The sequence below is a fragment of the Hippoglossus hippoglossus genome, chromosome 3 (genome assembly GCF_009819705.1).
Source record: "Hippoglossus hippoglossus isolate fHipHip1 chromosome 3, fHipHip1.pri, whole genome shotgun sequence".
NCBI classification, from domain to species: domain Eukaryota; kingdom Metazoa; phylum Chordata; class Actinopteri; order Pleuronectiformes; family Pleuronectidae; genus Hippoglossus; species Hippoglossus hippoglossus.
Window position 1 is genome coordinate 6,019,958 of NC_047153.1, and position 26,781 is coordinate 6,046,738.

Below are 26,781 nucleotides of genomic sequence, written 5' to 3' on the forward strand. Positions count from 1 at the left end.
AACCCGACATGCATACTCAGAGGATAAAGGATAAGTCATGAGGATCTACAGGATTACCATTAACACACATACACAACTCCTAAGCACACACACACACAAACACACACACTCTCTCACAATGCCACGACCTGCAGCTGCCACCCTCTTCAGTGAACACACAATCAAGCCATTCACTCACTTTAATACACAGCGTTGTGACATCATGGGGTGAGTGGAGGCCACGGATACTGAGAGACACTTTATTGACTGAGCTACTGACGAGAACTCTCTGCTGCTGCTGCTGCTGATCTCTGATTCCTTCACTGGCGACAGCATCTGGACTCTTCTCTAACATTTAGACCCGACACATCACAGTTTATCTCAATGCAGCAACAAAAATCTGCTTTTCTTTGGCCCTAGCTGAAACCATATTGGCCTGAAGGGTCAAAACTAGTCACGTACTAACAACACCAACAATAAATATGACAATTTGTTACGATTTTTATGGATGTGCATGGATCTTGGATGTAAATTTGGCCCCTTTGTGTTAACTGTGGTCCCTTTATGGCCCCTGATTTAGAAAAACCCTAGATCCTCCCCTGTGCATAACTTACAAGCATAACACAAGATTAGACAACAGGACAAAAGTTGTTCTTTACTTGTTGTTCTAAAACCTTTAAGTCGCTTAAATGTCTCTACTGACATTACGCAATGTACAACAAAAGGAAGTGTCCCAGTGGTAGAATTATCAAATCAATCAAATTGTATTTGTATTGCCCATATTTATTTATGTCACAATTTGTCTCGTAGGACTTAACAAGAATAATAAAACGTATTAACAGGGGAGAGCGGGGGTTGGGGGGGTTAGGGTGTAATTTGAGCTGCATGTAATCTGTGCATTGCTTCTCCAAAAGTGCAAATCAAAAAACTTTTAAACTAAAAATATGTATCCGTGTGATGTCTCTGAAAAAGCTGCAGCATTGGAGGAGCAAGTTGTTAGATGTGTAGAAGACACTGCAGACTCTGGCCATGAGTGAACCAAGCCCCCGTGCTGCATTCAGAGGACGATGACCTGTGTCAGACGATTTCTCTGATAATGAGGAAGGAATAAGATAGTTTTTGGGGGGTTTCTATCAACAGAGGAGTCACAGCATAGATTAAGCATGCATTGCAATAGCTGATGCATTTGTCCTTCTGCATAACCCAGAAAGCATTGCAGCCTTGTGTATCATTAGTCTGAAATGTTCGGTGCATTCCAGGAATCATTATGCAACGTGCTGTACTCTGTCTTCATGTTGTTCACACTTTGCTTCAGCGCGTTTCATCGACTTCAGATACTGATTTTCAAAGCACACGGGAATGGGCTTCAACTTGTTGCCATCAGCTGTGACTTTCTCACACAGGTACAGAAAGGACTGCAGCTCCGTGGCACTAACGTAGCAACAATTCATCAAGGTGTTACGGCTGTTGTGGCTGCTCTATGGGAAGCTAGATACTAATATTGTTAGTAGTTATACAATGCAACTGCTACGACGGCCAAATGTCGTTATTAGTCACATTCTGATTCTAAATATTGATGATTATTTCCTAAAATTGATCATTATCTCCACCAAGGAGACTTTTTCAACATTTTCATTCATTTCTCAGAGAATATTTCATGGATCTTGATGGAAAAAAAGGTCAATAATGTTAAGGGGTGCAGATTCAAATAACAATTCAAATATTGTGGATTTCAAAGTGGTTTTATAAGGATACTGTTGGGCCTTGGCAGAGCAATGCACCTTGCTGAGTTCCATTCTAGTTCAGTCAATGTGAAAAATGTCCGAACAGGAATCTATAACTTTGTTTACTATCACGTATGACAATGAAAATGATTAAATGTTTGAAAAGCTAGAACTTTGAAATATTTGACATTTTCACCTAAAAAATGTACGATAACAATTATAAAAGTGGTTGAGATTTCCATCAATCAACTGATTAATAATGTTGAATATATGTTGCAGCTCAAATCAATATCATCGTAATAACTTTGGATATGTTTACATGTGAACCAGCATAAATGAGGAAAAAGGCTAAGAGACCAAAAACTGCAGGTATCAACTGACGGTCATGAATATATTCCAGGCCGCTGTGATTATACCGTGTGTGTCTGTGTGTTGAGCACTGAGTTAGGGCCTGACGCCTGGAACAGATGGTCAGCTCGCTGCTTAAAGGATAGGGAGGGGGGGTGGATTTATGGTCGAGGCAGTGCTGGACAACGCAGCGACATGCAGGCGAGCGCTCTGTTTACAATCACATGAGGACAATCGACCCACGCTCATCTACTCCAGGAAAACCATGACAATTCTCAGCAATCCCAGCACATCTCCCAGTAGCAACTATCTCTGTTACCATCTTACTTCTGTTAGAGTTACAGACGAGTGCTTTAACCACAGCTGGGAGTGGACCAAGGTGACATGAGGGAAATCCTGCTCAGACTGGGGGAGGGGATGATGGAGGTAAAGGTAGATGAACTGGGACAGATGCATTAGTGATCCATAATAAATGAAACGCAAAAAATATTGCATTGAGAGCTTTTAACAACTGACAGTTGACTTCATAAAACAAGGATGAGTTCACACCAGTAAATTATTTGAAAACTTATATATAAATTTTAAATGAAATAAAATGGCTGCTCCAGCTCATTCAGCCAGTTATTAGTCAGCAATTCTTCATACAAAAGTTTTAAGAGAGGGGAAGCTGACTCCTTTAGAACCTGGAGCTTTTTATTACTCTTATATCCTCTTAAACGTTATCAGAAAGAAATAGACTATATCTTCATAGACATGAATCTTACAAGCAGAGATAACAATTGCTCTTTTTTATTACGTCACATCCAAATATATGGTTGAAAAAGGCACGCAACACTTTTTAATGATGCCTCTTCCTGGTTGTCTTATGTACCTGGGTTAGTTTAATGATTGATGGACAAGGAAGCATGAGGACAGAGTGACGATAAAAAAAATCATCATCTTCCTTCTAGAAACTGCACTAAAAGTTTATTGTTGTTAATGTCTTCAGTAAACTTTGCCACGTTGTCAGTGTTACTATTTATAACCACATGTGAGCCCATATCAGGGCTCTGGATCAAGGTGCTACACGTGGAGCAGTTATCTCACTAACTTTCTGAGTTTTTGTCCAATCGACAGCTGAGCCAGGTTTAGTGAATCATTCAACATCAGCACAACATGAAAAAACTTCCAAATGTGAAACTGTGACAAAAAGTATTTTTTTTCCAAACACGTCTCAGTGACTTCAGACTTTATATTCACTTACATTGATTTCCCTGGAGACTTATTCTAACCCTAACCATAGTTGAGGTTCACCTGAGCGCTCTGCATTGTAACTTTAAGAAAACGACACGAGGTCTGATGGTATATGAGCCAGAGGTTTGAGCCCTGGATGAAGTGATAGAGCAGCTGGATAAAAAACCTGCGGCGGCCTCGTCTCTGTTCTCCTGAAACGACTGAACCAGGAACAGATCTGGTTGCATCACCTGAATGGGCAGCGAGGAAGAATAACAGTCAGGTAATGTGACCTGGAATCGGACTGTTCCCAAGAAGTAGTCGATCAGTCAACGACAAAACATCAACAAATAGTAAAACTAAAATTCAGGTACTTTTTAAACTATTAAACTTGGGGCAGGAACTGTCTAAAATTTCGGAGTAATGTCAAAACTGATCTGAACCCCAAAGATTTAGAAGAAACTATTTCCAAACTATTTGCGTTCTTTGTGTTACGTGAACATTGTCAGGGAGACGCTTGTGTCCAGGTTCCCCCCCGACAGGAAACCAAGCAGAGGTCCAACCATGTGAGTCACACTCTTCAATGGCTGCCATTGTTGCAGAGAAGTGAAGGATCAAGTTTGGTAAGCTTTCTACGATGTGAAGTCATCTTTCTGTGTGTGTGTGTGTGTGTGTGTGTGTGTGTGTGTGTGTGTGTGTGTGTGTGTGTGTGTGTGTGTGTGTGTGTGTGTGTGTGTGTGTGTGTGTGTGTGTGTGTGAGTCACTGTCATCAGGGCTTAGCTCATGTGTTCCGGCCTCATAATGTTTTGGTGGCTCTTTATTGTACCTTTAGCCGCTGGGAATGTGTATGCGTTGTACTAAGGCGTGTGCGTTGGCACTGGTCTGTGAACTCTCACATGTAGTCTGCACATTTTTGTGGGTTCATTTGTTCCCCTGCAGGACCCGTGGTGCCAAGTTTAGCCGCTGTGTTTATTGGCTACATGTCCTAGGACCACACTGATACTTTCCCACTGCCGTGCGTTTGCTTTCTATCAATTATAGAAATGAGTTTGCGATCAGGTGTTGATAAAAGCTACTGTTCACATCTTGACTGAGGCTGTTAGCTATAAACGATGAGAAAGCAATTTGTATTTTGTATTTTGGCTCAGTCTGTGAAATTATTTCCGTATAGTTTTGGTTTCAGATTGAAATTTAGGGAGCAGACTAAATTGATGAGGCCTGAAGTCATCACCTACATGGGCTGTGTCTGCCTATACTTGGCTTTCATTAGTTTACAGACGGGCGTGTCAGTTCGGCAGGTTGTAGACTTTCTGGAGAATTTCTTGGAGCATCATTATGGTAATACTACCAGCATTACCACCTCCAGGCCCAGTGATCTACGCTGGTTTGAATTCACCAAATGAATGTCCTCATGGTTCAAACATCATCATTGTCGGAGGCGTTTCCTCCTCCCTCCTGCACCAAGGCTCAATTTTACCTCTCTTCCACCTCTTTTTCTTCTTCTATTTATATTGCTGTCTCACATTCCTGCAAGTGGTCAGAAACTCATGTCTTCACACTGCAAACAAACCAAACCCTGGTTAAGTCTGATCTGGGCTCAGATCTCTTCTGTCCGAGGCACCTTTCACACCTGATGGGCATGAAAGTGTCAAACAAGAACATTTTTCAAATCTATCAAACCTTATATTAAAAAAACAATGGCTGCTTTATGTGCTGGTCATCAGATTTGTGTTGTTGGGTGTGTTTATAATTAGTGAGGAGTGACACAGTCTGTCCCTCATGTTCAGATCTTAGCAGAGTTATATAAAGACGGGTGTGTCATCTTGTATTTACTGTTTGTCAAAGACATATTCGACTTTACTGACCGACCCTCTGAGCTTCTGTTTTCAAGAACAAGATGTTCCTGAATGACAAATCTAAATTCTCCTGTGACAATGACTAATATGCTGAATTTGCACAAAAAGACACCACTAGCACACTTTTTCTTGCAATAGCTCTCTAACAACAGGGTGTGTGTACAATAAAATGAGCTCAGTTCATTGTCGCCACGTGTGTGAGAGAAGAAGCTAATGATGGCAGCGTGTTACAGCACAGATAAGAAACAGATAAGACACAGAGAGAGAGAGAGAGAGAGAGAGAGAGAGAGAGAGAGAGAGAGAGAGAGAGAGAGAGAGACTGTGCGGAGCAGAGTGCATACCACCACACAGAAACCCATTTTCCCACTGTTAATAAGGCCTCTGCCTTCAGAAACCGGCCCAGCCCCCCAGAGGAAATTACACTTCAGACATAAAACACCTACAGTAGAAGCAGTCATAAAACCAGCCGAAGAAAAGGGATGGGCACGAGCCACTGAAAACAAAAAACGCTGACCTTCGAGAGGAATGTGCGATTACGCGTCGCACAATAGAAATTAAGAAAGTGAAGGTAACGAAACAATACCTGCAGCATTTCAAGGAATAAAAACTTAACCGAAACATTTCAGTTTGTATACACGATCAACAGAGAAAAGTTAAATGAAAATAAGTGCAGCTAAACTGTGAGTTCTGCCTTGATCAGACATGACAAGTGATCATGATCATGAAGAGCAGGCTTTGTATGAAGCTTTAGTAATTTGGATCTATCTTCCCCCCGCTCCTAGATGCAGGATGAAATGCAAAGTATTCAATACAAGGAAATGTAACTTGCGGCGATTTGGCTCATAATTGTGGCAGTTTTAACTTTTCCAAAACTACCTGAAAATCTCGTATAGATGCAGGTTGTTTTTACAAGTTCAAGGCATCTTCCTGAGAGACTTATCCACCATAGAGTGGACAATACCTCAGACCGCAGAAGTAGATTCACTATCTCCAGCTGCAGCATGAGAGGAGTGGACGGGTCACCTGATTGATGTGGACGTGGCCGTGCCATACGAGCACCGGCATGTTCAACAAACTCACACATAGACATAATTACAGGTCATCGTTCCTCTGAGCCAAACGTATCAATGTGTAACACAACTCTGCCTCTGCAGCTTCCCACACAACTAGTTCACCGTCGGCCTGCAGGCAACTCTGCAGCTCAGGGAGAGAGAGAGAGAGGGAGAGGGAGAGAGAGGCCTTGACCTTGTCAAGCAGAGAGATACAAATTCTCTCGCTCGAGCAAAAAACGACTAACGCTGCGTCTTCAAAACGACAGCACACACAACTAAACCACAACAGTTCATACAGTTAAATGTTCGCAGACAAAATGTTTGTTTTCTGCCACAATATGACATTATTACAGAGGCCATGAGAGAGCAACACACAGCGACTTAAGCAAACACAAGCAGAACACACAAGCAAATTCAGAAAACAGCATCAAATTGACAACAGATGTGCTGCAAGTACTCACAACTCAACCAAAGAGACAAACACGCTGCAAGTAGCACAGCTGATAAAAGTGTTTCACAACGAATGATGAACTGAGCGGGTTTCTTACATTTTAGCTCATTTTCTTCAGTAACTTTAATAAAGTCACACATTGAATAATGAGCATTTTCTTAATTAACTCATTGTCCGTTTGCATGTGTTTTCTGAAGTTGCAGTGCACTGAGCTCTCAGGGCCACCGTACATTATGCAGCTATCTGTACTGGTTGCAGCATCAATGAAGATGTTTATAGCAAAGATAAGGTACTCACAGAAGTTAACTGTTAAAGATTGTGATCTGGTTTATTCACCGGTTGAACGTAGTCCAGCAAACAAGTATTATAAAAACTTAATTTCTAGCATTGACTGAAGTAACATAACAGTGGAAACGGGAAAAACCTGCAGAGTAAACTCAAGTTGTTTAATAAATATTTCACTGGATGATTGACAGAAAACTAATACTCCTTTAAGTAATAAATCAAGGAAAAGGGGCCAAACATCTGCAGCTTAAAAAGTTTGCCGTTTCTAGATCTGGTCAGACCAGCGTGTAACGGCATTGTGAGTCATTAAACGTTGTAAATTGTTAATAAAAGGAAATGATGTACAATTCTGGAAACAAGCTCGGTCGGATTTTAAAAATCGCAGTACGAGGAAAAACGGAAAGAAGCTCTGGGACCGTGATCCAGCTGGACCGCGTGTTGGCAGCAGTGGTTTAACCAAACAGCCCCTTCGAGAAGTGTCTACGTCACCAAACCCAGCACATTACTGTCGCTGTGCCATTTTCCGCTGTGTTCCGTCCTCTCATCTGTCTCTGATTTACATTATTGTATTCTGCGGATCTTTACATTTGTGCCGTTTGATGTCACTTTGGACTCTGGAAAGTGTGACGGGCATATTTCGCGATTTTATGACATTTAAAAAAACAATTAAGCGTTAATATGATGTTAATATAATCACCAAAAGAATCACTTGTTGGTTGCAGCCCCCAGAGTCAACACAACCCAGGTACAGTTGACTAAGCCTGGCTACTGTTGTGAAAACCCATTACTGAGCCCGGCCAGCGAGGTCGTGTTAAAGTGAATGGTTGACGGAGGTTACCTTCTTTTCCTCGACCATGTGGTAAATTGACTGTAACATGAGGATACAGCTCAGCCGCCTGTTGTTTCCTCTCCCTGTGTTTAACTCGCTGCTGAATGACCGTGTTTGACGCTAATTTGGGTAAATGGAAAACAAGGAGCGCGGGATGCCAACATTTTAGTCAGCGTCTTGAACAGTTTGGTTTTGGGGTTGAGTTTAAATTGCAGTTAATACGCGCTAATTCTCCCTCAAAGCTCTGATGTGTGGGCTGTGCTCAGTGCAGCGGAACCTGGACTCTTTTCTGGGGGGAATGACAGAAACTGCAGATCTGCCAACACAGGAAATAGTTTCTCTGAGCAGCGTCTTTGTGATTGCAGTGTCTGAAAGAAGCTCGACATCTGAAGTAGAGTCGCAGTCTCCTTCAGGTTTTTCCTGATATTTAACAACCAAGCTGGAGTTGCCAATCACAAGGATTCACATCAGGGTAAATCTTGAAATCGGCTATAAATCTGATTCTTACCTTACAATACTTAACTTGTATCCTCAGCGACTTGACTTTGACTTTTTCAGCCCATGACCCCCGAAATAACCCCCATTACCCACACAAATTCACCTACTTGCAAATGTTGCAATGTTATGTGGTGCTTATTATCTCCAATAAATACACCAGTATGTCCTTAATATCTAGTTCAGCCAGATTTACCACTCTTATGTCATCAGAGTCCCGCAGAACTTCAGGGAGTGGAGATAAATAGTTTCCCTCCTGAATTAACTTGTCAATTAAGGCCGAGGAGGAAAGCTCCTTCTTTCTCATGCACTGACAGTAACATGGTTTCAAGGCCCGGCAGTAAAACACAGCACAGCACATGTTGTGCTCTCAAGTCTCTGTAACTGCTAATGACTAGGAGGTGGTGACCGGGGTGTGGAACGTGAGCTGTGACCGAAATACTCAGAGTTAGAGCAGGAGGGAGAAAAGACGGAGCAGACGCCGAGATGGAGAAAATGAAGGAGATTCAGAGACGGAAACGGACCGAGAGAGAGCGAAGAGGATGTTGGTTTCCTGAAATCTGAGCTGTGGGAAAATGGAGAGTGAGAGCGGAAGAAAGGAAGGGGCGAGAAATTAAAGAAATAGGACATCACGCCTTGGACTTATTGTCGATGAAGTTCAACAGTTTGTCTTATGGCTGGTTTAGTCCACGATTTCAGCAACACACAGAATCTGCTCCCCCAATCTGGAGCTGCGCCAAAATTTAGATCAATCGGATGCTGTTTTTCTACCTTTTCCACCCATTTATGTACAAAAGCACAATCTGCTGACTCTCTGGGTTCATCCAACTGAGCATCAGGGTGCTTGTTTTTCCTATCTCACATTATTGTTGCACTGAAATGCAGTAAATATTTGAAAATGGGCTAAAGAAATAAAGCATGCAGGGTTTGAAGCTTAGGAACTAAAACTTTCACACAAAAAAAACTGTATTGTCCTTTAAATTCTTATTTCTTTGCTTTCATTTCAGGTCCACGTGGCATTTTAGACATAGAAGTCAGTGGAAACCTTCAGGAAATTCAGGGAATCGCGATGAAAACCCCTTAACCACAACAAACTGAGAAATCACTTAGATGAAACAGGAGAAAAGAAAGAGCGGAGGGATCAATCCATTAACAAACTACAACTTCTTAGCACGGGCGTGTTATCGAGACATCTGAGTCCGTGAGGCCAGAGCCCGGCTGGAACGCGTCCACACTGTAATCACTGTCCACACGGTAATTACAAATGACTGAAGGCCCCTTAGGCCCGTCTGTGCACACAGCGGAGGATAACCGCGGCTGCTCGCTCTGAATGAAGCGCTGCGCCTACACCAACTCCCTCCACATTCCACCGGCCGAACAGCAACAGGTGACACAAGCAACACGGGGAATATGACACTGGAGGAAATGCCATGTGTGTTTGCTAAATTAAGAGCCCAACTTCGCCGTGTAAGGAACTATTATTGTTGTTGCCAGAAGTGGACGGGAGAGAGAGTGGAGGGAGCCGGCAGAGGAAGGACATTTATACAGAGGACATTGTAAAAGACAGAGCGGTGCATGTTACTTTGTGCTGGGATATCTACACTCTGTAGTTTCTGTGCCTCTCACTTATTGGGTCCCTGAGTTCTACATCACAGGCATCAAACGTTGTTAATTAACTTCATGTTTGAACAGAAAAAAAAATGAACAATTCCAAAGTCCGAGGCTTGTAAATGACGGTTGGATTTGTGTTAATAGACCCTCATAAAAGAGATAGAGAGGCCAGAAGGAATGGGAACATGGTCACACACACACACACACACACACACACACACACACACACACACACACACACACACACACACACACACACACACACACACACACACACACACACACACACACACACACACACACACACACACACACACACACACACACACACACACACACACACTTCATGTGAGTGGTGACGAGCGATTGCCGTGTCACGTTTGTCCTGCAAGACAATTCTCTCACGGTTCCTTGGTGGTTAATCCATTTAAGTTAATGGTGGCCGTCATCAAACAGACGCCGAGCCTTCACACTCTGCCACAAGCTGCTGACAGGAGCTGATATTTGAAAAATGCAGCCTTGAATGAAACAGAGGAGTGAACGGCACCACTCCTCTGTTGTTGCCGCGCAGAATTCCACTTCCTGTGTCCACTCCCAACGACAGCAGCTCTATGGGTGAGACGGGAAGTGCTTCGACATAACAACACCCTAACTACACCGTCATCTATTTCACCTTCTGCAAAAACTGCTCCGATTACTTTTATAATTTTTAAGTTCTTTATCTAAATAATATCAGTAGCATGATTTTTGAACATTAAAAAATATCCCAAACCCCCAAAATAACAACATGAGGCTGTGGTGACAGAGAGACAGAGACCAGGTACCTCACACTCTTCAGTGCAGGGGAACCAGCACTAAAAGAAGAAGAAGGCTCTCTGCAATGCAACACAACCAGTCATGTGACACTTTAGACAGTCACAGACGGTCACACAGTGGGAACTCGAGTGGGAACTGGCATATGGTGCCGACTCCACAGCATGAAGAGCACGTACCACTGATGCTTTTTGTTAGAACCTGCATGTCTAGTTCCAGAGCTGCCCCCCCCCCAAAAGAAATCCACAAACCTGGTGCCTGTCTCCAAATCTGCCGCTCAACTGCTGCTCTCTTTCCGTTTTTGATATCTCCACCAAAACTGCTTTTATGCACAAATACACCAACTTCTCTTTGCCTCCTACGCTTGGTGCACGAGCTGGTTTCAGACAGGAACTCTGGAAAATGTCCGGAGTTTGCCTTTCACGTATAAAGAACACAGCAGGAGATTGTCCGGGTCAGACGCATTTACAACAACAGGGGAAAATGGGACATTCAGGCAGGAGGTGGTGCCTGGTTAGAGCAGCAATCAATCAATCGTGAAAACCTCTTGAATCTCGTTGTCTTTAACAGTTCTTCTCTGTCTTCTACTTGTGTGACTCCTCTTCATCATCCTGAGATATTTGCGTTTGTGTCTGTCACATGTTAGAAACGTCATCGAAACGTCCGCTCGCTGGGAATTTTCTGGAAAACTTCCCACTCTATTCCCACGAGGACATTTTCCAGACATTTAACATTTAGCTGGCAGGACAAGTTCCAAAAGGATTTCAGAGCAACCGACTCAGACATTTGCGTTCTCACAAAAAGCCCCTCTGGAAAGTTTCAGGAAAATGTTAGGACTTCAGTGCAGGTCTGAAAAGCAGCTTTTTATTCATCCATCCACATGATTGCTCTCGTTTCTTGACAAAGTAAAAGCATGTGCATGAACATATGTATTGAACCAAAGTGCAGTTCAGTCAAAGACATAAAACTAGAGAAGTGTGAGCTCATGCTTCATTGACCCGCTGTTATCAGAAGCCAGCGTGGCTTCAAGGAAACGACTGATGTGATGATTACATGTGATAATAACAGCGATCAAAGCATTTTCCTTCATACTCCACAAACTCCGGTGCACTTCCCGGGGCATTGTGAGCGCAGTTCTCTCTTCAGGCCCCGCCGCGTTCCCCTTAACTCCACACGTTGTAATTATCTGAATTATAGTCTCATTAAGCTACTGTAAGAGGAGAAAATAGTTTGTACTGTATGACGACTGAGTCTAAAACAAGGCCCTTGCTCTTAGACTGACCTCACATTTACATTTTATTGTTTTAGAGAGTGGAAAAAATGTTTCCCCCCCCTTTCAGACTCCATTCTCGCTCTGGAAATATCAATATGACGCTGCACAGGCTACATTTGGCCGACGGAGTAGGAAAAGTGCACCACCCCGCAGTAAAAGAGGCGAACGAATGGAAGGAACATCAATAGCTACTGCTTTAAAAAAAAGACATAAAAGTCATCATATGCAGAAAATCTATATGTTCAATTCCTTCCTTCCACAATATAACGAAAAAGGTTAATTGAATCAATATGGGGGGTGTTTTACAGCATGTTTTCAGAAACATTAAAACAGTAGAGAGGCCTTTTAACCTTTTTTTAACTGTGGGAGATATTTTCCAACTTCAATAACCACAAGTGCAGCGTGGAACAGAACTGAAAATATGGCATGATAGATAAAAAAAAAAAAGAGCCATACCTTCTGCCTTTGTAAAATAGATATTTAACTGATATATTAACATGTTTTAAATAGTTGCAGATATATTAGTGAAGAGAAATGCCAAGAAGTCTAGTTTGTCCACTACAGAGTCGAGACGATAGATGTTTTTTAACTGTCCTGCCCAGTGCATTTCTAAAGGAGCAATTAAAAAAATTTAAAAAATTTAAATATAAGGATCAGTCAAATGTCCATATCAGTATCAGTGTCAAACATCCTGTATCTTTCTGTAGCCACTTTTAGACATGACATCTGGAAAGTATCAGGAAAATTGGGTCTGGACATTTTCCGGAGTTTTCTTTTCACATATGAAAAACGCAGCAGGAGATTGTTCGGGTCAGAAGCGTTTACAACAACAACAGGAAAATGTCCGGAGCATTCAGGGGTGGGGTAACGTCTGGGTAGAGCAGCAGGAGGCAGGACATGACACATCAACACTGGAGTCAGCCCTCATCACCAAAAGCTCTCGAATCTTATTGTCTTTCCTTGTTGAAATCTTTGTCTGTGTCTTCTATGTGTACGGTTTCTCTTTTTCAGCCTGAGATATTTGTATTAATTTTGTTTTTTTACGTCCCTCACAAGTTAGAAACCTCAGTAAATGGGCCGTGCCCTCAAAATGTACTGTCGGCAGCGGTTGGCGAGGCGTTATCAAAGCAACCGAAGCAGCGGAGGTTGAGGAGACGAAAGAAGAGGAGGGAGGAGAAGAGGAGGAAGACGGTGAGGGACTAGGAGGTATCATTGACCTGGATTATGCACACTCCATTTCCCCCTCAGAAAGAGGGTCTGTTGGGCCAAACGGACCCATTCACCCGCCCCTGGCCCGGGGGAAGCCAGCGCTGAGGAGCAGCCAGGACACCGGCACGTTTCCTCCAGAAATGTTCAGCAAGTGAAAGACAACTTTCCAGATGGGCTGCGTTTAAAACGTAAAAGACTTAAACGCACATTATATACATAAACACAGAGGAATGGTTAACAGGAATCATCCGCGCACACAGACACACACCCAGAGTACGCGAGGCTGCGAATGCCAAAAGGACTCATCTCGTCTTTCATAGCTGAGCGGAGATGAGCAGTAATGACTGTAACTACTCACACAGCTTAGTGCCAAGATGCCTCCAACCTCACAGTGATGAGCGCACATGTCCTGTAATGTGCACAACGAGATGAACACTGTTTCCTACTGTGGATACCTGTGAGCAAGTCAAGCTAACAGACAACGACAAAGGTTTCTGCAGGTTTCGCAAAAGTTACATTCAAGACCATTATGAAAATGATAAAAGACAGGAGATGAAGGAAAATGGGATTTGGTAGTTTTGTTTCAATGTGCTTGATACAATTTTACTGAAAACACTTTTAAAAGCGAGAAAGTAGCATTTGATGATCCAACCAAAGATCCAAAGATATGTCAAAATCATATTCAAGACATTTCAAGGCAAGAACTCGTTTTGAACAAGCCGCAGAAACACCTGAAAAGACACTGAGTTCCGTTTTAACCTTAACGCGACGCATATGAAATATTTCATCTTCATGGACAATTAGCTGCAGTGAATCTGATTAAATTAGCTGTCAGGATTTCCTTTGTGATGCGCCGCACAATGACACGGGGAGGATTTCTTCCTTGAGGGCATTCAACACCTACACTCACATCACCATGAATTATGGAGCATGAGTGGGCACGATGAGATCAAAGGCAAATGGGACAATGTAATATATCAGATGTTGCCGATGCAAAAGTAAAATTATGGACACGTTTGCTAGTCGGTGTATTTTATATGTTTTCATACTCGACGCGCAGCAAATGAAACAAACCCACCACATGAGAACAGACTCACATCCGACAGTTCAGTCTGCCGTCAAATCCTGTTTACTTGTAAATGTAAATCACGACAAACTGAATTTTAAGGTACCGAAAGAAAGTCTGCAAAGTTGAACGGTTCATGGAAACAAATTTGAAATATACCATCCCAACAAGAAACCATAAATTAAATATATTTATATTTATGTAACCGATTCAGTCATATCAATATATTCATGGTTTGTGGTTTATAAGATACTATTTAAAAAGTTTGACTGAACTTTACTAACATAAGGTTTTTGTGAAAATATTATTTTAACTTGTCTTGATTATTTTGACACGGAGAGAAAAGAGAAATAAAGTTATTGATTTGGATTTGAGAATCTATTTCAAATCCAAATCCCAAACAGGACAGCAGCAGTGTTCGCCTTCACCAGCTGATAGTAATGACAGGTCACTGCGTCCAACCCGGGTTCTGAAAGTTAAGCATAATTTTAAGCACATCTGTTTCGCGTATTAGGAAAAAACATGACCTGTAATTACAGGGCAGTGTTACAGAGGCTCTCGCTGTCTCTTGTGAGGACGGGGGACAACTGCTGTCTCGCTGCCTGCAGCAGACCGCAGCCTTTTTGAAATCTGAGCCTGGTGGTGCAGTCGAAGCCGCAGTCGACAGAGAGACAGACAGCGAGAGCTGCAGTGTCATGATAACGCAGGTTTGGTTGCAGGCTTCAAGGAGATGAGGGTTAGACGTTAGTGAGACTCTAAGAGCTTTCACAAACTAAACTATAAGTTGAGTTTTATTTCCCAGAATGCCTTATGACTACCCCACACAGCAGGCATGGTCTTGTTTTATTTTGGAGTTTCTAGCGTACGTGTGGAGAACAACAAAAACCATGACCAAGACAGATAAGAGTTTGCAGACATGAAAGAACAAGCATTAAGCCTCTTGTATGATATACTTTTGTTCATTCAATATATATAAAAACAGAGATGCACACAAAAATGTGGATCCAGGAATACAAGGATTCAGGAGATTAGACAATAACACTAACTTTCAGTAATTTACATCCGCAACATTCAAGAAGTTTTTACCATCCTCAGCAGGCAGGCAGACCTCAGTATAACTCCTGCCCTTTATGTACCTGTCATTTGTGTGTGCATGAGAGCGTACTGCGTGTTCACTGGGCAGTCGGTCATGCAAAGGTTCATTGTCCTGACACAAAATGACATGCACTTATTTCACCAAACGAGAACAAGTATCGACAGAGAATTGGCATCGAGAAGTAAACTACTGAGTCCACTCTCGGAACAATACCTCAGTCTCACAGCTAGAAAGGTCAGACCAGTCCCACCCTCCATCTGAGCCCTGATTCAGCTCATACCGGCTCAGACTCTCCATTTTCAAATCCATTTGATTCTATTTCCGTAGCTCATCTGCTCTGTAGTGCACGTTAGTCAGCACGGCACGCAGAGCAGGAACATTCGCTAAGATGAGACCGCTTCACTTCTAAGTAGGCTCTCTCCGGCTGGGTGGAGGACTTTGACTTTGTGGAGACAGTAGGGACCCTCTAATCCTCTCCAGGGTTTCTGACCATAATCGTTCCATCATAGTGCTTTTACTACTGCAACCCTGAACTTATCTGGACATGACCCGGAGGAGCTGTTTGTCAGAAACCAAATGTCCGAATCAACTGGACCAGACATTACGGCTTTACCCGGCCAGTCCCTTGTAGCACAAAGTCTGTGTAGTGTCCCATTGAGCCAGTGTGTGAAAAGAGCAGGGCCATTGTCCAGCCTCCCAGGCACCACCTCTCATCTAAACCAGTAGGTGAGAACACGTCTGACATGGACGGTCTCCTGTTGTGTGCTCCATGTGTGAAAGGGAATCTCCACATTGTGCAGAGTTCACAAAGAAAGAGAAAGTCACTGCAGTTACTGTCCGATCTGGAACACATCAGTGGGAGTAATAAGGATGAAAGTTGGCAAAGTAAAAGAACGGGGAACTCAGACTCTTCTGGTCAGAAGTCCACGGTAAATAATTAGACTTCCTCTTTAAGTAGCCTATGTCATCTGGTTTACTGATAACTACAATAAATTACACAGGAGAAGTTTGCCAACTATTAGCGAGCCTGTCTCGGGGCCGCACTGTTTGTTGTCAGTTACCCGCAACCATCTCCGCTCTTCCTCCCCTCCTGCCTCGTCCTGACAGTGCACAGACTACTGTAAACTGACAGAATCTCACAGATAACAGCAGTGTAGAGACACTGCTCTTAACTTTCTCTCTTCCTGTTCTCTTGACTTGTACTCCAGAAATAAAGTAGAACGTCACTCAGCAGAACACAAACCCCAAAAGGTCCCAGTAAATTCAATCAAACTGCACCAAATTTCACACAATCGTAGATATCAGTCCCCTAAATATGTCTTTTATCAAGATCCATGAATTCTTGCACCACTTTGTTCGCATTAAGGCCAAAATTGAATGGGTTCTTTCTTGACCCATCCTTCTGCCGAGTTTCGTAAAATCCTGTCAGTAGTTTTTGTGTGATCCCCCACCAACCAACAAACAAATAAACAAACAGTACAATTAATAATTTCCTTGAGGTTTCAGTATTAAAGGCTGACTGTTAAGAAACAAAGACAAAACATACACAATTGGAGACAAAACATCCAAATAAGTATTTTAATATTTCCTGGTGCTACGACATACACGAACGCTTCAACAAGACCATTGCACTTCTGACTGATGGTTAAAGTAGTTTCATGGCTGCTCTGCTCTGCAAACGGACAGTATTGTGTACCATTACACAACAGCACATGCCTGAGGATTAACCATCGGCCCTGTCCTGTCTGTACCATGAGGCTGCAGGGGGCCGGTAGCTATTGTCACAGCTGTGCGACACACGGAAATTCAGCATATAACAACTTTAGTTTCCAGCTCTGTGCTGCCAGGACCCAGCAGTAACATGGCCACTGTAAACTGCAGAGTTCTGTCCCTGAACCTGCGACACCACGTGTAGGTTTTACTGATCGGACATCTGTAACTTCACCTAAGTATCGTTTTATGAGTGTGTTTACACTTTGCCATATTAAGATTCCTCTTACACTGATTAGCAGTTCCCAAGTGATCATCAAAGCCACTAACCATTCACTTCAAAGCACTAAAAGACATTAGGATGCAAGTGAGCATCTAACATCATCATTCAATTCACACAGTCCTTTGAATAATGGAAGGCCAAGATTAATCAGAGACTATTTATAAAACAGAAACTCAAGGCCTTGATACTCTTTTCTCTGATATTTGGATAAAACCTTGGAGCATGGAATGTAATTTAATACAAACTGAGCTTCCAAACAGATCCGTATTGTTTGTCGACTCTGTTTCCCATTTTGAGGGATTCATTAAAAAAAAGGACAAGTTAAGCTCATTTCACGTTAACAAAATTGCAAAGAACAACACAATGCACTTTCTTCTTTCCATCTCACTCCAGCTACTGTTAGCACCAGTGAGTTAATGAGGGGAAATGCAAAATGCAGGGAAGCTGAGCCTTTGAGGCCAAAGCCCCCTCATATAATGGCTTACTAAAGAATGGGGAGCTTTGTTCAGTGCAACACAAGCAGGTTCCTCTTTATTGACTTCATGTGCATGCCAATCATTTACGCCATACAATCCTGCGGCCACATCACATTTCAGGACGTGCCGATCATGTGTGTTTCCTCCAGGGGCTGATGATGGGGTCATTCCCATTTTCAGATTATGGTAGAGACCGTAGGATCAATGCTCTCGGGCGCTGTCGTGGACGTGCAAAGAACTAGTCACAACACGGAGGATTGTTAACTTAATCATCTGCAGAACAAAATAGGCTCTTTGAAGAGTCGCTGCACTTTTCAAAAACTCTGTTTTTAAAGAACAATGAGATGAAATCTGGGATAAATGTTGTGACCTTATTCCCAGAGCTGGAATTCTACAGAAACCGATGAAGTGGTCGTATAATGTATGTAGGTCAGTGTGGTGAACTTAAAGCAGCGAATGCAAACCTGCTTTTTTCCACCCTCACATACTTTCTTTCACCAAATAAATATCACACTGTTAAAAGAACATTGGATTAAATATATCAAGTTGTTTTACTGCTTATAAATATTTTATACCAGAGGCTTTTGTCAAATTTCCCCCGACATGTACAAGGGGAACGTAAGTGAACCGATTCTTATCAACCTACAATGTTGAAACTAAAGTTATGAAACAGAGAGTGGTTGTAAAACACTGAGGAATCTTACTAAATCTCATGTCATGTTTGCATTACAGCCACCATCTTTACCGGTGACTGATTAACAGCACATTTCATGCAGTTTCAGTGTGAATCAGAAATGAATCAACCTGAACTTAAGGACACTGAGCGACAGGACACGATGTACGACAACCAAAACTTAAAGTCATGAGTTGTTTCTCTTAAGTAGTTTTCAGACACACAGTAATTTCCCTGAAATTTTCCAAAGGGGCTGGAGGTATGAACGGAAATTTTCGAGTCAGGTGCTCTGAGTATTTTCCTGAACTTTTCCGGCAGTCCTCTAGTAAAATGTACGGGAAATGTCAGAGTGAGTCCATGTGAGAGCACAGCAGGAAAATGTCTTGTAAAAGGGAGAGTGGATGAGTTGATGAGGTGTCCAACACATGATGGACACGAAACTGGAAGAACACAAATATCTCAGGATCAAAGAGGCATGACTTGAATGTAGAAGACGCCTGCATGTAAACAAAAACATGCTCCGCCCCTCGCCTGAATGCTACAGACATTTTCCTGTTGTTGTGAACGCGTCTGACCCCAAAAGTCTCCTGCTGCGTTCTTCACATGTGGAAGACGAACTCTGGAAAATGTCCGGGCCCAATTTTCCAGACATTCTTCCAGAGTTCATGTTTAGTGCCTGAATAGCACATGTATGTAGCTGTGAGAATGAACTGCAGAATTTTTTTTTGTGATTTCATGACATGTGCACCTTCATCAAAATGTGTCAGGTAAAATGTTTCGTCTTATCCAAATCCTGGAAACCTTTATATAACCACATCTGTACGAAGTAGCTCCTGCAACGACTCAAACTGAAGCTTTCAGGTGGTGTCGGTGAGATTCTCCCAAAACAGACCCTGATACAAACTGAGGCCAGGGTTATTTTTTTCTCGTCTTCTTCTTAGAAATAGCAGACACGGGGGCCTGTGGGGTGTCAGATGTCGACGGGGACCAGTTGCCGGAGTCTCGGCCTCGGCCGCCTCTCATGCTACAGCAGCTGTGTCTTCTCAGACCTCACATTCCTGCAGGACAGGCCCACTTTACTCTCATCACCTGTACCGATCTGAGCGCAGGACCAGCTCTCAGGGGGAACTCACAGCTACTATGAACCGGATGTGAATCAATGAAATAATGGTTTCTACTAAATCTAAAAGACAAAAACAAGTCAGTCAAGATAAATCTCTGAGGCCATATGATATATTTTTAGTATGTGTTGTACAATGTGTTTGTTAATAACAGTATGTGTGTGTGTATGCATAAGCATGTCCCTGTTTTTGTTTTTTTACAGCAGATACTGTACGTGGTCCTTAGATAAGTTAAAGTCAATCTTATCTTACCTCAAAAGTTGCCACAGCACCGTGATATGAAGACGTTTAGCTCCAACAAAAACAGAAATCCTGTTCCACATCTAATAAAATTCATATTTCACTGTCAGATCAATACAGTGAGATGATCGGGGGTTTTGGATTTGGATCCACATACAGTATATGGACAAAAGTATTGGGACACACCTCTTCATCATCGAATTCAGGTGTTTCTTTCAGTCCCATTGGACATCCCATTAGTTCCAGTGAAGGGAAATCTTCAGCTTACCGAGACATTTTGGAGGAAGTCTACAGTTTGGGGACGGACCCTTCTCTGTTCCTGCATGACTCTGCCCACGCACAGGTCCCTAAAGGCACGGTTGGGTGAGTTTGGTGTGGAACAACTTGACTAAGAGCCCTGACCTCAACCCCATCCAACAGCTTTGGGATGAACTAGAACGGAGAGTGCGAGCCAGGAGAGCCCTCTTGTCCAACATCATGGTCTGACCACACACACACACACACACACACACACACACACACACACACACACACACACACACACACACACACACACACACACACACACACACACACACACACACACACACACACACACACACACACACACACACACACACACACAGTGGGGACCGACTCCATCATCAATAGAAGTGTTTTTAAAAATCCATCACAGGATATGTAGGACACAAGATGTAACCTCTGACCCGGCACTAGAAAATAGCTGGATTCTGGCCACACTAAATGTTTTTATGCTGAAGCGTTGTGTTAGCATTACAAACCATCACTTATACAGGGCGACTGTGGCTCAGGGGGTAAAGTGGGTCATCCACTAAACAGAAGGTTGGTGGTTTGATCCCTCGCTCCTCCAGTATGCATGCCTAACTTTGGCAAGATACTGCACCCCTTGCGGTGTGTGATAGACAAAGCGCTGTATGAAAGGGTGACTGTGACTCGATAAGACTGGAAACACACTTTATAACTTCAGTCTATTTACCATCTCTTTACTGAAAACTGCTCCTTGAAAAAATAAAGATAATCAGCAAGTACGACAAGCTACAGGGACGATAAGCCCTCTCTTGAGCAACACACACCACATCAGATAAAATAAAAAATCCATAAACCTACATACGACACAGAAGAAGCAGGACGTCTAAGTGTTGTACAACGTCGTCTCTCAGTTCGCTGACTGAGTCGTACATACGCCCCATGATTCAGCAGCTTCTTCACCCCATTAGACCTCCCTGTTCAATTACAGCTGCTCTGCAGTCTGCACTGCTCCCACTGCATCACAGCCACTGGAGTCTGACCTCTGCTAAATAATACATGGAAACATTTATCCCACTTTACTGGAGCCACACACTCAGACCAGCACATCCCTCCCTCCTGTAAGAGAAATAACTTTGTATTTATACTGCATCATCCTACACGTGCACCGATGCTGTTTTGTCTGCAAATCTTGTTTTGTTTCCTTTCATGCATAACTGCAGCATTTAAGGTGAAAACAAATCTCTTGGTGAAATCTGACAAATCGACATCATACAATTAGGATTTCAGCTGCAAAGAGAATCATGCAAGTGAGTTGGTGAGAGGTGACCTGTCTCACTTATTGGATAATCAAACGTGCAAGTTTCAGCTTCTCTGCAGTTTGGGATTCGCTGCTTGTTTTTAAATTGTGTGCATGTAAATAAAATGTTTTCTGGTTTTGTGTTGTTGGTTGAATAAATCAAGCCAATTAAGGACCTCACTTAGGATTTGGGGAAGATGTGATTGACTTGTTGTTCCCAGTGTTTTTTTTATGTTAAAAGAGGAACTTACAGCATAAGAATTTCTGAAAATATTATAATATCAATACATAAATCGAATCAAGTAAAGAACAGAATCAAACAGGTCTTTTCTTTCAACAGAGCTGGGGTTCTTCATTTCATCAGGACAGCTTCAGATGACATGTCTCTGAGCAGTAAACTTTACAGACACACAGACACACACACACACACACAGAGAGACACACAGACACACACAGACACACACAGACACAGACAGACACAGACAGACACACACACACACACACTCCTCTGGAAGTCATTCAGCAGAAGCAGCAGCTGAGCCCCGTACACACCTTAAAAGCGTGGCGACAGTTCACAGTGTTGCAAATGAGCAGGAGATTAAAGGAACAGGTTTGTTGCAGAGACTGAAGTGATTCGTGGACCCAGCAGCTGAACCCAGAGCCACATCCCGCACACTCCCTCTCCCTCTCTCTGCGGGACAGCACCGCACCGCACCGCACCGGGCTGCAGACACTCTACATCTCTTACCTCCAGGCTGTGTCCGCTGAAGTCAGCTCCAAGTGGGGCTCAAGTTTCTGCTCTCTCGGTCTGTGGATGCGCTGCAGAGCCTGAAGCTTCTCGGTTTAATTCCCACTCACTGTGTTTCCTCCCGTTCTCTTCTCTCGCTCCTCAGAACGACCAGTCGAGGTTCAGCTCGGCAACTCGCGCATTTCTGTGGAAATACATCCGTGTGCGTGTGTCTGCGCGTGTGTGTGAGTGAGCTCGGTCCCTGAAAACTCTTTGCTTCGTTAATCAGTGCGGCCAGGCTCAGGCGCGCCGCCGTGCGCGTTCACGCTGGCTCCTGGGAGGGGAGAGGATCGAGAGAGGGAGGAGCTGAGGGAGAGGAAGCGCGCACACACACACACACACACACACTCACACACACACACAGTGACGACACGCACACACACACACACACACACACACACACAGTGACGACACGCACACACACACACACACAGTGACGACACACACACACACACACACACACACACAGTGACGACACGCACGCACACACACATACACACACAGTGAGGACACACACGTTTAATTATAATTATACACATCACTGTTTATCATATGAACTGAATCAGAATTCAATTCAATCAGTTCATTCAACAACACTGAATATAAGCGCATAGCCTGTTATGACTTCATGAAATACTGTCATCACTTATTTGCTTCATTTATGTGGCTCTTCCCATTCAAATTAAAAACAGTTTAAATGTCAAGTAATCATTAATCAAAAGAAGCTGCATAAAAGGACAAAAATATATAATTATAATAAAATAAGGGTGAACGAAAGCCATTGTATGAAAATTTGTGTTATACGGTGACTTAAAATATCAAACTAAATTCAAACCACACACCCAGGAAAATCACATCTTTAAAAACTATATTTTTAGCCATTTAAAAGAAGATAACGTTTGTTTGGTGGCCTCCAGTATCCAACACGTTAAGAAAATACAATTTAATGTATTGATCAAAATGTTAAATGTTAAATTGTTCTGGCTTCTTGATTGTAATGGTTTGTTGCTTTTTTTATGATTTTTTTTGTGTTTATAGGAAACAGCAAATAATCAACAGATAAATCAATAGTGACATTGAGCATCAGTTGCAGTCTCAGTTAAAAAATGAGTGACGACAACAAGAGAATGTTGCTAAAACATAAACATCCGATTATACTTTTACTTCACTAACACTATAAACACCTGACTTGCACCTGTAATGGAGTAACCTTGCAGTATGTACAGTACTTTTACTTTACTACAGGATCTGGAGACTTCCTCTGTCAAAACGACTTTTAATTACTCCTGTGTTATCACTGCAGACACATGGAAGCAAAACTTAATGTGTTTCATTATGAACTTCTCTCAGCCCTTAAGGACTTTTTGTACATTATGAAAGAATATGGTTTATAAAACAAGCTCCAGCCCTTTGAATTTTAACTTAATTAAGATGCATTTATTTTATTTTAAACTTCTTTCTCTGTTGTGTCTCACAGTATTTTAGTTTCATGTCTGCTTTGTCTGTTACTCCTCATTTTCCACCCATTTAAAAAATTGTAAAATAAAGAAACTGTAATGAACCAGACTTTCATGAAAGCACCACGCAGGTACCCGGATGAAAGCAGCCAATCGCAGCCGAGCATGCCTCCTCCACACTGTCGTGAAATGTTTACGTTCCCTCGCTGCGGCAGTTTACGGCAGCCGCTGCAATGAGGCGCAGGACCTGAGTCTTCACGACACTTTCCCCCTGAATGTGTCGGTTCCAGGTACGAACAGCGGATTCCACGCGCGTGTGTTAATGGAGCAGATCGAGGTTTTTACTCTGGAGGTGAAAAACAGCGAAGTTCCTTCTCTTCCTGTGAAGCTGAGGGCGGAAGAGGCTGTTAGCCTGCTAATGCTAACCGCTGCAAACGCATTGCAGGGATGTGACTCACCTCCGGGTTTCCTCCGCTCTGCTCCATTAAACTCTGCTGTAGATGTTATAAAGTAATACTACAGCTTCTAAATACTTTAAATACTTTGTAGTAACGAACACTGCAGCGTGAAATACTTCATAGTAACGTTTTAAACTGAAGAAACTACCTGATATTTCTGTGTTAGCTTAAAAAATAACACACAACCTCCTACATGTGCAATGTTATTTTAACATAAAACGGGTTTTTAACTGATTATTTTCATTATGATTAATCTGCTGATTATTATGTTGGTTAATGTTGTAATTTCTCTTGAATTTTTAAAAATAAGTACACAGAGTCCATAGTGACACCTTCACAAAGCCTGTTGTGAATGAGCTGTTGTTCAAATTATTTATGCAATGATGTTTTATTATAGGAAATTAAAGTCATAGTTTATGATGCAAATTATTCAAATTAAAAGCGATGAATCTGCACATTTGGAAAAGCTGTAACCAGGAGCTGTTTTTCTTTTATACGTGTTGTCACTTCAAAAATTAAAAATCTATTAACTGATTTAACATCGAATAATTTTAGCACCAATTTTATATTCTATTGGATTCTATTGACGTCGTACTTTTAATGTTTAGTAGATCTACAGCAGTGTGTTGTGTTTCAGAAGTTCAGTCAATGTAAAACCTTCATTGGTTGTAATATAAAAGCTGTTTCCCTCTGAACCGTATTGGAGAATAGACCTAATGAAGCATGGAAAGAAAAAGTGCGTCAAATCTGTTTGTGGCTTCTAATGGTAGAAATCGATTTTGCATTTGTTCAGAGAACTAGTTCGTAAACTTGATTTTGATTTACAATCTCACAAGACAGTAAATAATACAGTTAAAAACATGGAAGTAACAAATATTCGGTTTCTTTGTTAAATGATTGTTTTTCCAATAAATCACTGATAGATTTTTTTGTGATGCCTGACCCGGCTGCACTGAACTCTTCCTCTGTGTTCTTCAGACTGACACTCTGACTGTTGGAGGATGGACCCCGTGGTGCTGAGCTACCGGGACAGCCTGTTGCGGCGCTCCGATGTGTCTCTACTGGAGGGACCTTACTGGCTCAATGACCAAGTCATAGGTTTTGCCTTCGAGTACTTAGCCGCCGAGCGCTGCAGAGCCCTGGGGGAGACCATCATCTTCATCAGCCCCGAGGTCACCCAGTTCATCAAGTGTGCCTCTTGCCCCGATGAGTTGGCCATGTTTCTGGAGCCGCTGGATCTCGCTTCTCGGCGCTGGGTCTTCCTAGCCGTGAACGACAACTCCAACCAGACCGCGGGAGGATCTCACTGGAGCCTTCTGGTCTACCATCACAACTCCAACCACTTTGCCCACTATGACTCTCAAAACGGCGGCAATTCGGTGCACGCACGGCGCATCGCCAGCAAGCTGGAGCCCTTCTTAGGTGCAGGGAGGAAAGCGCTGTTTGCGGAGGAGCCCTGCCCTTCACAGAAGAACAGCTATGACTGTGGCATGTACGTTATCTGTATCGCAGAGGCCTTGTGTGAGAAGGCGAGGGTGGAGGGCTCGCCACGCCTTCCTGTGCAAATCATCACCCCAGCCTACATCACCCAGAAGAGGGCCGACTGGTGCAGACTGATCCAGGGTCTGGCTCAGAACGACCTCTGCTGCTCGCTGTCTCTTCCTTAGCACGTCTCCCCATCAGAATATGCAGAACAGCTGTCAGTCACCACATATCTACTGCTGGAGCCTCTGAATGCACTCCTTGAATACAGTATTTAACTATATATGAAGTATATTTCTATTACACTGTATGATGGCTATTACACTATGACAGACTTTAAAAAAGAATGCAATACTACAAATCTTTAATGATTCACTGAACAATTGGTACCATGTTAATCCCGTGTATATGCACAGCAGCAGATAGTATGTAAAGAACACCAGCATGCCTATAAAAGGAATTCCCACCTTACATATTTATCGAGGATGGAGAATATTTCATGTGGACGAGGAGGCGGCGCTGACTTACTTTCTTTCATCAGTGTGGAGCGAATGTAGAACTGTTTACACCGATTACTGCTCAGGGTCATTTTAAGTGAACTAGAATTGACGAGAAGAATGTGCATCTTAACTTTGGCTCCTTTTTTTTTTGTCACATCTGTTCTGGTCACATTCATTTCTGTTTCTTTTTTCTTTTATTTTTTTAACAGGCCGTAAACGTCTGTAACTAGAAACCTTCAGTTCTGAAACTGTTCAAAAGAAAACTGCCGCATGAGGATGAGATGTGCACTGAGTCCTGTGAGAGCTGGAATGTACGTTATGTTCTGACATAAAGAAACTCATCATCTGTAGAACCACAAAAGTATGAATTTGTTTCATGTTTTTTTCTTTTTTTAAAGGTCTCAGTCGCTGCCTTATTGAGCTCGAGATGCATTAATAAATACGTTTTCAACATGCTTACAATAATTTACATCAGAATTCAAATACACAAAAACACCTAAGAAGAAATTAACAAATGTGTATAAGCAGTTGTGTTAGTGTTGGTTAAGTGCTACCTTTTGATTAATGGGTATTATGAAAATGTGTTACCAAACTAATACAGTTCCGTCCTCAGCCCGGCTTTGCAACAGCTTATCACTCAAACATCTTATTGTTGTGGTTTGAATGAAAGGAACATAATACTCCCAAGAATGAGAGGACATGATGGATTGCAGCAAAGTAAAGCTGCA

General features: G+C 42.5%; 2 protein-coding genes across 8 annotated transcripts in view; one reads left to right on the forward strand and one right to left on the reverse strand.

The window, feature by feature from the left end:
• myo9aa (myosin IXAa) overlaps nt 1-22,413 on the reverse strand; it is a 101,272-nt gene extending 78,859 nt beyond the window's left edge. For all 6 annotated transcript variants that reach the window (XM_034581605.1, XM_034581600.1, XM_034581599.1 and 3 more), the window contains exon 1: nt 22,118-22,413. The gene's annotated coding sequence lies outside the window, so the exon portion shown is untranslated. The remainder of the gene's footprint in view (nt 1-22,117) is intronic.
• A 1,407-nt stretch (nt 22,414-23,820) lies between these two features.
• Nucleotides 23,821-26,417, forward strand: senp8 (SUMO peptidase family member, NEDD8 specific). 2 transcript variants are annotated; one of them, XM_034581613.1, is made up of 2 exons: nt 23,821-23,903; nt 25,056-26,417. In XM_034581613.1, exon 2 carries the CDS (start codon nt 25,073-25,075, stop codon nt 25,736-25,738), a length of 666 nt encoding a protein of 221 aa, XP_034437504.1. In that variant the 5' UTR covers nt 23,821-23,903; nt 25,056-25,072; the 3' UTR covers nt 25,739-26,417. The 2 variants fall into 2 exon arrangements, with proteins under 2 accessions (XP_034437504.1, XP_034437505.1); XM_034581614.1 differs by having other exon boundaries at nt 23,834-23,903; nt 25,050-26,417.
• The last annotated feature ends 364 nt before the right edge of the window (nt 26,418-26,781 follow it).

Bases quoted from the DNA above. Each gene is read 5' to 3' on its own strand.
- senp8 (XM_034581613.1), top strand. From the start codon at position 25,073: ATGGACCCCGTGGTGCTGAGCTACCGGGACAGCCTGTTGCGGCGCTCC.